At 40.1% G+C, this 12,451-nt stretch overlaps 2 protein-coding genes and 1 long non-coding RNA gene across 19 annotated transcripts in view; all 3 read left to right on the top strand.

Moving 5' to 3' along the window:
* Window positions 1-1,644, top strand: part of baz2ba (bromodomain adjacent to zinc finger domain, 2Ba) — a 98,783-nt gene extending 97,139 nt beyond the window's left edge. For all 14 annotated transcript variants that reach the window (XM_019886687.1, XM_019886683.1, XM_019886682.1 and 11 more), the window contains one exon: window positions 244-1,644. In XM_019886687.1, coding sequence (XP_019742246.1) covers window positions 244-400 — 157 coding nt within the window. In that variant the 3' untranslated portion in view covers window positions 401-1,644. The remainder of the gene's footprint in view (window positions 1-243) is intronic.
* A 1,602-nt stretch (window positions 1,645-3,246) lies between these two features.
* Window positions 3,247-12,451, top strand: part of wdsub1 (WD repeat, sterile alpha motif and U-box domain containing 1) — an 18,624-nt gene continuing 9,419 nt past the window's right edge. For 2 of the 4 annotated variants that reach the window (XR_002170231.1, XM_019886871.1), the window contains exons 1-11: window positions 3,247-3,336; window positions 4,824-5,238; window positions 5,931-6,118; window positions 6,273-6,359; window positions 6,443-6,536; window positions 6,818-6,851; window positions 7,639-7,679; window positions 8,181-8,287; window positions 8,384-8,401; window positions 8,585-8,611; window positions 10,479-10,658. Coding sequence is in view for 3 of the 4 variants with exons in the window: in XM_019886871.1 (XP_019742430.1) it covers window positions 4,841-5,238; window positions 5,931-6,118; window positions 6,273-6,359; window positions 6,443-6,536; window positions 6,818-6,851; window positions 7,639-7,679; window positions 8,181-8,287; window positions 8,384-8,401; window positions 8,585-8,611; window positions 10,479-10,658 (1,174 nt within the window). In the remaining variant the exon portion in view is untranslated. The remainder of the gene's footprint in view (window positions 3,337-4,823; window positions 5,239-5,930; window positions 6,119-6,272; window positions 6,360-6,442; window positions 6,537-6,817; window positions 6,852-7,638; window positions 7,680-8,180; window positions 8,288-8,383; window positions 8,402-8,584; window positions 8,612-10,478; window positions 10,659-12,451) is intronic. The other 2 variants (XM_019886873.1, XM_019886872.1) reach the window with 2 other exon arrangements.
* Window positions 11,373-12,451, top strand: part of LOC109525942 (uncharacterized) — a 6,241-nt gene continuing 5,162 nt past the window's right edge. Inside the window, exon 1 of the long non-coding RNA XR_002170232.1 lies at window positions 11,373-11,797. This is a non-coding gene — a long non-coding RNA (uncharacterized LOC109525942). The remainder of the gene's footprint in view (window positions 11,798-12,451) is intronic.

Raw genomic sequence — 12,451 nt, forward strand, 5'->3', positions numbered from 1 at the left:
TTCAAGAAATCTCAGGAACTATTCATCACATTTCTACCACATTTTCAATAAACATGTTTGACATATTTACTACCTCCTCCTATATTTAGTGAATCAAGTCCCAGTCTAAATTTCAATAGTCCCAATAATTCCGTATTATTTTATGTTCGCATCAGCTGTTGTGCATTCAACAGAAATTGAAGTCTCGAGCTTGTTCTGTATTTTCCCCCTGCCTCATACTATTCTATGTTTGTCTGATTGTAGATATCAAAACCTGGAGACTTTCATCATTGATGTCAATTTGGTGTTTGACAACTGCGAAAAGTTCAACGAGGACAATTCTGACATTGGTCGAGCCGGTCATAACATGAGGAAATTTTTTGAGAAACGCTGGACTGAACTTCTGAAACAAACAAACTAAATTCAGAGTAAAAGAAAAACAACATCATTCTCCTCATCCTCATTGAACACATTTGACTTTCATATCGGGGCAGCAGGTTTTAATTTCATTCTTGGGGGAGAACGTGGCTTTGCCAGCAGGAGAGATCGATGCCACCTTGAAATCCGAGTTGTTACATGAACTGCGCTGGATTTATTACAACAGGGATCCAAAACCCCAAAGACTCCAAGAGAAATGGGGTACTGTAGTGCAATACCACTCCCTGTGTCAGAACACTGCACTGAATGAATCCTCACTGATGTGTCTGCGCTAGAATACTTTCCACTACCTGTAAATAGATGTTTTTGTTATTTAATCGTATTATAGTGAATGTATTTAATTTTGTAATGATTATTTATGAATCAAGGTCCACTTCATTTTCTATGAAAAGGAAGACTCGGCGTAACCACTTTTGAATCGAAAAAGGAATGTGTCTGTGTTCTAATTTTTTTTTCTTCACCCAAATATCAAACAAAGCCAAGAAAAAAAAAAGCTGTTTACACTGTTCAGTGCTTTGGGCGTCAGAGGACTGTCTTCATTTGTTCAAACTGCATTTATTCACAGGAACAGCAGAGAGGGACAATTACATTGATGATTCATGTGTATATACTGTTTATTAATGTCAATATTTTGTCTTGTTTGAAACGATGTGTACAAATGGTTTAAGAATATTAAGATATTGTTTATGCCTTAGAATGATTGTAGCATTCTATTTTAGTGAACGTGATGAAAACATGATAAATATTGTTTGTACAGTATATACATATCCTCTGCAAACACTGTGGTATCCTTAATCTTGGTAGTGCCTACCCTTCCAACAGGGGCATGTAGGGGATGTTAATTGTTCTTTGTTTTTATGACATGTCTTTTTTTTTTTTTTTAAATATGATTTCAATCCAACAAGGCCTCCAAAGTTGGACAGTGACACAGACATCATTCCTCACCGTTGAAACGAAAACAAGGAACAAGCATTGAGCAATGCTTCCGTGGCGCATTTCCTCACCGTCTGCCAGAGGACCTAAAGGCCATTTGTAACCACTGTGTTGAACCTTGCTGTGTGTTGTGGCCTGATGGAGGCAGCTAGATTTTTTTGTACCAAGTCAAAAAGTACTTGAAGTTACTTTATTTAAGATAATGTGGAATAAAAGTATCATTCTTTTGTAGGAGCTTTATTTTTCACTAGTGTGTGGCACGGACCTATTAAAAGGATGTTTTTCAATGTAAAACCCTTGAACTGGTTTTCTTTGCGTAATACTCTACTCAAAACCCCATCTCTCGATGCTAATTGTGTGAATGAGTGCATTGTTTTTCCACACCTAAATTAGTATTACCACGAATCAACATTTTAAAATGACTGCCGCAAAGATTCTTTGCACATTCTCTCAACAGACGATTCCAACTTCAAATATGTTGAACTCATTCAAGACACTGTTGAACCTTTTTATTCTCATATTCTTTTACTCCTAAATTTCCACAAAGGCGGTCCCAAATGAAAACTGGCATTTTAACATTTATCTACAAACAGGTCAAGTGTAATATTGTGGCAGGGCCGCGACTCCGACCAAATTGGGGCCCAACTTTTTTAACCGTAAACAGTTTATAGTAGTAATAAAATGAATTCCCCCCCAAATGAAAATAATATAAAAACGTCAAACTGCTGTAAAATAATTCCACAAATCTAAATTGAACATGCATGTGTACCTTTATATTTAAGTGATGCTCATGATCGCTTAAGGCTAAAGCGCTCGTGTGCCTTTGATGAGCGGAAGAGGTCTAATGACCTTCGGTTTTAAAAATAGACAGTTACTGTGATGCAGTAAATAAGATATAGGAAAATAATACTGTTACTATTATTAGATCGAAGGTGACGAACTCTAGGCCCGAGGCAAAATGCAACATTTATGTGGTCCGCAAAACCAAATCAGGTGCGACGACGTCATGTTTCTTGCAAATTGTCCTGAGATGTGAGACTTTGCAAGCATTTTTTGATACCAATCCCTCCTTTAAAATTAATTGAAAAACAATGTTTGACTGGCTTCTGATTTTCAAACTACTGTACTTACCCATCAATTTGTTTTGTACATGCAATAATTTAAGGGGATCACAATACCGCATGTAACGCCCTTCGAGGCACACTGTAACGACGATGCGGCTTACCACAAAAATGAGTTTTGACAACCCATTTATCTACTGTGCTAATACTAGCCTACTACAACTGCCATTACTGTTAGTACAACAGTAACCACATTGTAAATTGTGTCATCAACGTTGTGCCTCCGGGCAACGGGTAACCCCAAGGACTACAGTACACTGCTTTCAGAGATTTCTGTCAATTGAGTTGGTGGTTTGTGCCATATGCATCAATCAAGAGAAACACGCGATTACTCTTGGACGATGTGTCGAATCTGCTCTGGAAGTGGCGGCAAGCGCATCAGATGCCAGGGATGGTGAGTGAGTGCTGTCATTGCAGCAATCGATGCCTCTCCATCCGCGGGCCAATATGGTACCTCATGGTACCTCAGGGTAGCGCATAGGATGAGGCACTACAAACAGTGCGTGTTCCAGGTTTGATGGGCTGCCCTGCATGCATTGCAGTATCCCTGTGTTGACAACGTTCGCACAGAAACAACAGGGTCCAGTTTTTCCTACAACACAATGATCAGTAATTCAACAAGACGGAAACTTTATGTGCAGAGAAGTGGTCCCCACCCAATCCCCAATTTTGCCAAGTTAGCAAAACCGATATATACCAGTCACAAGTATTGACTACATTACATCTAGCAACATGGCATGTAAATACTGTACTGTATACGTAAACACAAGGGAATTACGTCACTCATGACGACATTTTGGGAGGTCGCTGAGGTGTAAACAGGAAGTACTGTAAACCGAACTGACTCAAGTGCGAAGAAAAAACGGTAAATGATTTTTGTCTGTGTGTGTGAAAATGTTTGAAATAGTGGCGTTGCCTCGTCATGAATTACGGATTCATTAAAAACACAACAAATCGCTTTAATCTAACGTTAGCTTCCGGTTATCTTGGCTACAACAAGATTTCCAGTATTTCTCTATTTACCTTCCTTAGCTATTAGGTTAATATCTGAAACATTGGTCTATCTTATTAAAATCAAATGCACATACTGTAGACTCATATCCGTGGTAATGTATACGCCTGTTTTGCTTTGCAGCCGTCTGCCATAAAGTGTGAAATACTGTATGTGCAACGAGAAACTGGTGTCTCACTAGTATTTTTCCCCCTCTACTGTATGATATTTCTGAACACTCATAGAACAGTTTTGGCATCCAAGCAGGACATCAACACTAGTTAGTCAAAACTACATGTTGACGTTTTAGTGCTACTATTAAGTTCCTGGAGGCTACTACAACTGGTGCGTGGCACTAGTTGGCTCTGGGGGTGTTACTATTGCAGCAGAGTAATTTACTAGGTTTAATTGCGCACCAGTTAGCCAAAGATGGCACAAGTAGTGGAAAGAAACTTACTAGTAACACTCAGTTTTTCTTCTAGTATCCCATTTGAGGACTAAGACAGCACTGCCAAAATATGTATATGGAAAGTGGCTTGAGCATTTATTTGATATCCATTTTAGGATTTATGTACTTGTATGCTTTTTGTCCTTCTGAATACGACAACTCAGCACACTAGGAGAATGATTGTGTCGTAATAGTATTTTTTTTCACTACTGGTTTCCCCTGCTGTTCGGCATCTGCACATTAGTCGGACAGCTTTGGCATCCAAGTAGGGCATCGACATGCTACAAGACTGGTTTCCCCTACTGTTAGGCATCTGCACATTAGTCGGTCTGCTTTGGCATCCAAGTAGGGCATCGACATGCTACAAGTGAGGCAGAACTGTCGAGTACAACTAGTGCACATCAAGTCAGTTTTGTCACTTTTGTCTGCTGCTAATTCACAACACAAAGTTATCTCAAGGCAATTTAGACATTGAGTAAGTCAAGAAACACCTGAGCAAGTACCATGATAGAGGGGTTGAGTGTAAAGAACAAGAGGCACAATATCAGCTATATCAACAAGAGTAGTGAAGTGCTAGATGTTAACTTCCAGAATGTTATAATGTCACCAGTAGTATGATTAACATGCAGTTGCTCACCAGTGAACAATTTTGCCTGACTAGTAACGTGCTTTTCCAACTAGTAAGTTAAAGTTGTTCTTCTAATAAGGATAAAGAGTGTACTAGTACTTGGGCCAAAACCTGGATATCATTGATATCGAATAATTGTGTACAGTACAATGCATAAAGCGTACCAAACACACACACACACACACACACACACACACACACACACACACACACTCTCTAAAAAAAGAGTCACTTGTTTATATGCTTATGTGTTTATGTTAATGTGCTCCTTGTGATATTGTACAGTACGACCATCTCTCCAAATGGTGTCCCTGATTTGCACTATACAAGACCACCGAGATGACGTCAACTGGTGTGCATTCTCCACACAACTGTTAGCCACATGTTCGGGCGACAAGACCGTGCGGGTGTACAACACCCAGGACTTCTCCGAACTGGCCTTCTCACCGCTGGAAGGACACGGTTACAGTGTCCACTGCTGTTGCTTCAGCCCCTGCGGACAGTTCCTTGCCTCGTGTTCCACAGATGCCACCACGCTGGTGTGGTCCATGGTCACCGGAGAGATCGAGGCAGTCCTACAGCATCCCGGTCGCAGCCCCGTTAGAATCTGTGTGCTCTCTCCGGACTCCACCCATCTGGTCTCTGGTGCATCTGATGGGTCATTGGCTCTCTGGGATTTCCCATTCAAGCAGCTCCGCAGGTTTGTGAGTACTTACTGTGAAACCCCATTGGTCACAGAGGATGCATTTCAGACCCACCCGCGATATGTGAAAATCCGCGACATAGCTAAATTATATAAAAACATGTTTTTTAAAATTCCTGCAAACTTTGAAAGGGAATTTAAGTCAAATGTTTTCTTTGCAATAAATTCTATGTTCCCTCGTTAGTCTGAATAGTGAACGCGATATTTTGATTAAGTGTTTGCGGAATCAGAATTAAGAAGAAAAAAGAAGATGAAGCCAGCCATTTTTATCGATCTCACGGCGATGCAGTGCCATTTGTCGTCACCTGTTTTCTGGGCTCGATCTCATGACGTTTGTAATGCAAGCCCGAGGGCACTTTGACATTGTTATTACAAAGATTTTTGCCTTGAGTTCAAGAAATTGGAGGCTATCATTTCACAACACTTTGAGGATAAAAAAAGGCTTGCATAGTCTTCCAAAGATGCAAATTTTCAAGCTATTTGTCACCCACAGTTGAAGTTTACTGTAAAACTGACACATAAGACAAAAAGTGATTAAACATTGTATTATATTAGTATTACATTGTATAGAATACCGTTTCTTGTTTATCATGGATTTTCACCTATGGTGGGTTTGGTGTCCCACGTGATACTCATGGATTTATGATGAGTAAGTGGAAGGGATTTAAAAGTGTTAACTGTTTGTGAAGGACCAGCTGCGTGAGTGACACGACATTGGTGGCGTGCTCGTTCAGCCCGTGCAGCCAGTTGTTTGTCACGGGCTCCACCTACGGCGACCTCCGTGTGTGGGACCTGGATTTGAACCAGCTCCATGCAGAGAAGAATGCTCACGACCTCGGCGTCACCTGCTGCGCCTTTGCTCCCAACATCCTCAGCGGTCAGAGATAAAGCATTTAAATTTTTTTTTTTTTTTATATATGTATCTTGTCATCAGCAGGCTGCAACTACAGAGAGAAGTCCAAAGCCCAAAGTCAGTTGGGTGTGCCACAACACAGTCAATGACCCTCCAATTCTGGTTGTTTGTTTGGCAGACAGTCAAGTTGTGCAGTTTCATTTGGCGTCGTGTGGTCAGGACAGTCACGTGAAGATCTGGGCCATGAACAAGCTGAGTTCTGGAGGTAAACCACAGCAGAAGAATTCACAAAACACACTAGGTCTCGACTGTCTTACTTACCAATCAGGACTTTTCTGTCATTTTTAGCCTTTAGGATGCAGCTTCTGCACACGTTGACTGGCCAGTCGGCTCCTGTCCTCACATGTGCATACTCCTCAGATGGACAACTGCTTGTCTCAGGGTAAGGAGGAAGGAGAGGAGGTGATTTATTAGATTTTAATTGATTTTACAGTTTCTGGCCCCTTTGAACTATCTCATGAACGTATTGACTGTATAAATCTCCCTTTGAGAAGTCTCAGTGACAATGGAATTGATTATCTCCAGGGTAGTTAAATCATTTACACCTGATGACATCAGAGAAAGCTGACGAGAATAACTCTGCAGAACATGACCACTGGAGGGAGACATGCATCAGTTTATTTAATCTGAAAGTCACTAAACATTTTTTTTTTTGTCCTACAGCTCTGTGGACAAAACAGTGACCGTCTATGATGCAGTGAGTTCCATATTCAAGTTGATTATTATGAGGTGCCATATAGGATAAAAATAATATTTATCTCTTATACTCAGCAAAAAACTCTCACACAAACAAACCTCTAACACACGTCATGCCCACCCTGAAAAACACAACCCAAAAAAGTCTCACTCTAGAAAACTTGAACATTCACAAAAGAAAAAAAACACACACAAGACAAAAAAAATCTCGCACACACAAGAAACACCTCACACAAAAGTGGACACACACTAAACCTCTCAAGCACAACCAAAATCTTATCTCAAACTCACAAAAATAACCTCTCAAACCTTCCCAAAACCTCTCATGCCACACCAAAAAACCTGTTACAATGACCAAAAAAATCTCACACACCACCCAAAAAACTGTTACTCTCACCAAAAAACCCTGAGACGCCAAAATCTCTCAATGCACTAAAGAGCTCAGACCAACCCCCAAAAAACTCTCACATGCCCCAAAAATCCCCTCATGCACAATTCCCTTACTGACCTAACCCTTTTTATTAAAAACAAATAAACCCTACACAAAGATCCAAAAGGAATGTACTTTCACTTTCATTCTAATTGGCTCTGCCATGCAATAAATCTCGCCCTCACCCAGTTGCCGCTGTTCAGGTTCAGATGGCTCCCAGATTAACTGCCATATGGGTGAGAAGTTTTTTTCGTAGTGTATGAAAGGAAAATGTAAATTTTTGCATATTCCAAACCTCATACATCATGGTTTCTCTCATTATATTTATTAATACACGTCTTTCTTTTTCACTTTGTAGAAAAATGCTGTGTTGCTTTACACATTGAATCAGCATGAGAGGTAGGTCCATCGAGAAGCCAAGCTTATACAGTGGATTTGAGAACACATCATTGTGAAACTTGTATCCCACTATATTATTTGTCTTATTTTGAAGCAGTCATAAGTGAACTGTACTTACTATATACTTGAAGCACACTGTATTTGAACATTTATTTTACAAAATTACTCCAGAAACCAAAATGTTGTAACATGTCTAATATATTCACCAGTCTAAGATAAGATAAGATATCGTATCTTAGACTGGTGAATTCACCATATTCACAATATTCACCAGTCTAGTGTATACATAAATAATACGGTACACATTTCACAGTGTTTATGAATGCACAGCAAATTCAAATTGACATTGCTCATATCATAATAGCCACATTGGTAAAATATTCAGTCCTAACATTTTCATCATTATAGTCTATACGTGAAGACAGCCAAAAGTATTGAATTTGGCTGTTGCTTCGTGGCAAACAGAAGCAATATTCCAATGACAACCATCCTCTGCCACAGGTATGTGACGGCGTGTTCCTTCTCTCCAACTTCACCACTAATTGCCACGGGATCCATGGATAAGACGGTGAACATCTGGAGAGTGGAAGATGGATGCAGTGGGCATGGTTTGACTAACACAAACTCCTCCTGATCATGAATGTTTCCTTTTTCATTGTTTGCCTTTTCTTTGTCTTTTTCATACCTGCTTTGCTGCATTACAGCTGGGAAACCAATGCCTGGTAAGGTTTATATTAACATTTGTTCCATGAAATTGTATCCATTTATTTCCAAAAGTCTATTCTCTTCATTTTAATCATTTTTACATTTTTAGCAAACTGAGGGATCCCTGTTCATTTTGTATTTTCACCACTCTTACTTCGTCTTATGTACTGTTTTGACCTTTAATGTGCTCTCTCTTCCAGAAGACTCCACTGTGACGGCATGTCAAGGTAAGATGTTAATTTTGTTACACCAATTGTGACTACGGTAACTTAGATAGATAGATGGTTTGCCCTGCAATTGACTAGCGACCAGTTCAGGGTGTAGTCTGCCTTCCACCGGAAGTCAGCTGGGATAGGCTGCTGCCACCCTGTTCAGGATAAGATGTGTTGAAAATGGATGGATGGATATGTATTTCTGTATTAATATAATATGTATATATGTATGTGTGTATATATACAGTGCTGTGAAAAAGTATTTGCCTCCTTCCTGATTTCTGTGTTCTTTGCATATTTATCACACACAAAATTTTCTTTTCATCAACCAATTTTAATATCACACAGAGACAGCCCAAGGAGATACAAAATGCTGTTTCTTAATGCCAATTTAATTTATTAAGGCAACAACAACAACAAAAAAAAAAACTACACCCTTGCACCACATTTGTTGAATCAAGAAATCATATAAATAGAATCTGTCAGACAAAGCGAAGTCTAAGAGCACGACCTAAGAGCGCTTGAGTTTTGAGGGCGCAAACTGATGGTCAGACGTTCTCCTTTAGGATTTTCTGGTAGACAGCAGAATGCATTGTCCCATCAATCACAGTAAGTTGTCTTGGTCCTGAGGAAGCAAAGCAGCCCCAGACCATCCCACTGCCATCATCATTTGCCATTCATCAGCAAAATGGCCGTCCATCAGTGACAGACTTCCTTAAACTGTTCTAATAGTCTCACACAGTTGTCCACAAAGAGGTGCACCTCGCCCCATCTTTGCTTGTGAATGACTGAGCAATTCAGGGAAGCTCCTTTTATACAATCAAGGCATCCACCTGTTCCCAGTTAGCCAGCTTACCTGTGGGATGTTTCATACTGGTGTTTGATGAGCATTCCTCAATGTTCATTTTTATATAATACAACATACATCTACAATACATCTTTATTTATATAGCGCTTTCGCAACAGCTGCAGCTGTATCAAAGCGCTTTACAGAACAGTTACCATAACATAACAGAACACATAACATAAAACATGGACAATCATACAGTCGTAACAATTATTTCTGCATACACCTTGTTGTTTGAAGCAGTGACAGATGAAAGAGGAGAGAATCAAAGTCTCCTTTCACCAGTCACCTGTCCCAGCTTTTTTGGAATGTGTTGCAGCCATAATATTCAGTTAGAACATTAAATATCGTGTCTTTGTAGTGTATTCAATTCAATATCGGTTGAACATGATTTGCAAATCATCATATTCCTGTTTTTTGTATGTTTAACACATTGCCCCATCTTCATTGAAATTGGGTTTTTATACGAGTTCTTAACAGCGAGAACAAGCACTCATAAAAAAGTGGTGTTTTGATCAGTTTTTGTGTTTTTCAATAAGGCTTGACGTGTTTGCAAAAGGTAAAACTGCACTTAAAAAAAAGGCCAATCTTTCTACCTGGACTTGAACTTGTCGCAGGTGGGTCTAGAAAATCGCTTCTATGATAAGGTTGGGTTCACTGATTTAATAAATGATCATTTGTAAAGACTATTTTCTGATGGAGCATGACTGCGACACGGTGTACAAAGCAAGATCCATAAAGCCACCTGCTCTCGACTTCTCCTCAATGTTTTTGTTCATACACAGTCCATGTATGGAGTAGTGCCTGTCAGCTTTTGATCTGACTGCACGTGTGCTCTCTCCACCTTTATACTTTTATCCTTTGTCAATGAGAATATCAATGAAAGCTCTCTGGATGAATCCATAACGTGTCCCAGCTACTTAAGCTGCACCTCTTGAAATCAATCGCCAGCAGGGCTCCAAGATAACATTTACCCTTTTTCAATAAAAGAAGGGGGGGAAAAAACTCAACTGTCACTCTGCTTTGTCCTCTCAGCATCGACATCAGCAGGTCGGTCCAAGCTGCTGGTCAGTGATTGGTCAGAAGAGGATGTGGCCGTGTGGCTGTTGGAGGAAGGTCTGGAGGGATTGGTGGACACATTCAGGAGCAACAACATTGACGGGATTGAGCTGCTTGCACTTACCAAAGATACACTGCTGTCAGAACTGCACATAGGTAGGAACCACTCGCTGCTTACCTAAGTTTATGACTCTGAAAAACTCTAGGAGATTGGGTGTTGTTGATATTTCAGGTTGGATTTAAAATTAATTAGAATTCTGTCCTCTTTAGAGGTGACCTTAATTTTACCTTCTCCAAACTTTTGAATCCACATGTTGAACTGCTTTAATGGTTCAGTACTTGATGCACAACATAACATGCTATTCTCGAACAAAGACCCAAATGGCAAGACTCACATGGACCATTGGGTCATTTAAACTACAATCCGATTATCGGTGTTGACATTTTGACGAATATCCACATCTGTATTTTTTTTCTTTGAAGATCTGAAGCTGATAAGAGATCAATTTAAAATTGCACATAACACACAACAAATGCACAACAAAGGTTCATCAGCACCTTGCAACAAAGATGTAGAGGGAGAATGGAAGAGTCACAGAAAGGCAAAAGTGGGTATGCTTGGAAATTATGGATGGTAAATTTGAATTGAAAAGATGGTAAATTTCCTTACAGCTCCTCTTTAGAGAACAGCAACTTTGTTGTGTATAAAAAACTTATATGTTGAACAGTTGGACATGCACAGTCAAAAGTTTAAGAGAAGGGCAAATTAAGTTCACCATTTTTTGGTTCATCCCGATATTTCAACCAATATTCCGAACTCTTTGGCAATAGTCTATATGCAAGGAAACAAGAGCACTGAGATTCAAAAAATAAAAAATAAAATTCTGTCTACAATGTAGGATCTTAAAATCAAAAGGGAGTCAAGTTACATCCAGATGCTGAAGATTTTTGGATCCCTAAAACAAAGTGTCTCTGTTTTATACACAAATATTTCAATTTGTACAAGTTTAACTAAGAAATTATTCACTTTTGTTTTGCCCAAAATAAACAGTAGTGATTTGAAATGTAGACAGTAGTTCAGTAATATAAAATCTCTAAATACAACATCATCGGCAGAATGCCGATCTTGTCAAATTCAGATCGATACATCAAAAACGCATGCATGCGAGCGAATGAAGCAAAAGCAATGAAAACATAACCTGCAGGTTAAAAGGGGGGCTTACCCTGAGTTCAGTGCGTGTCTGGGTTACGACGTGTCTGAGTAGTTCCACAGCGAGTTGACAACTAGGTAAAAGGTGTCATGTCCCGTATTCGACAGCAGGTGGCAGGCACTCACTCTGCCACCTGCACACCTGTTGTGCATTTGTTTGTGATTACACCTGCTATATGTAGGCGCTCCGGCTGTCAACTCATTGCCGGAGTATTGCTTGCCGTGCCACTGCTATTGCCCATGCTCGTATTTCGTATCTCGCACTCTATTGCTATTCGCGACCATTTCGTCATCCCAGTGGGATCCTCTTTAACGCGTAGTTATTCGAAGTAAATTGTCTTATCTTTTCCTTGCCGTTTTTTGCAAGCGCTTTCTTTTCCTCACGTTACATTAATTCCTGGTTCTCGTTTTGACCAGCGTTTTGTGTTTTCCTTTTGACGGTGTTTTTTCGTTTGTAACAAATATTATTTGATAGATAAGACCTTGTTCAGTGCCTGCTATTTCGGGGATCCACCTATTCTTGTTCGCTCCGTTGCGTACGAAGCAGCTCTCTCCTTCTGCCTAGTACGCAACGTGACAGAATACTCCGGCCACCATGGATCCCGCAGATATTGATAAGGTTTTGTCCGCTCTGTCCCGTCTAGAGCGATATGTGAGTCAGCAGGGCCCAGCCGTTACGGAACTTCGCGGCGCGGTTTCCATGCTGGCTCATAGGTTCGATGATTTCGAGCCTCGCTTA

Source organism: Hippocampus comes, unplaced genomic scaffold, assembly GCF_001891065.2.
Source record: "Hippocampus comes isolate QL1 unplaced genomic scaffold, H_comes_QL1_v1.1 scaffold261, whole genome shotgun sequence".
Taxonomy (NCBI): Eukaryota; Metazoa; Chordata; class Actinopteri; order Syngnathiformes; family Syngnathidae; genus Hippocampus; species Hippocampus comes.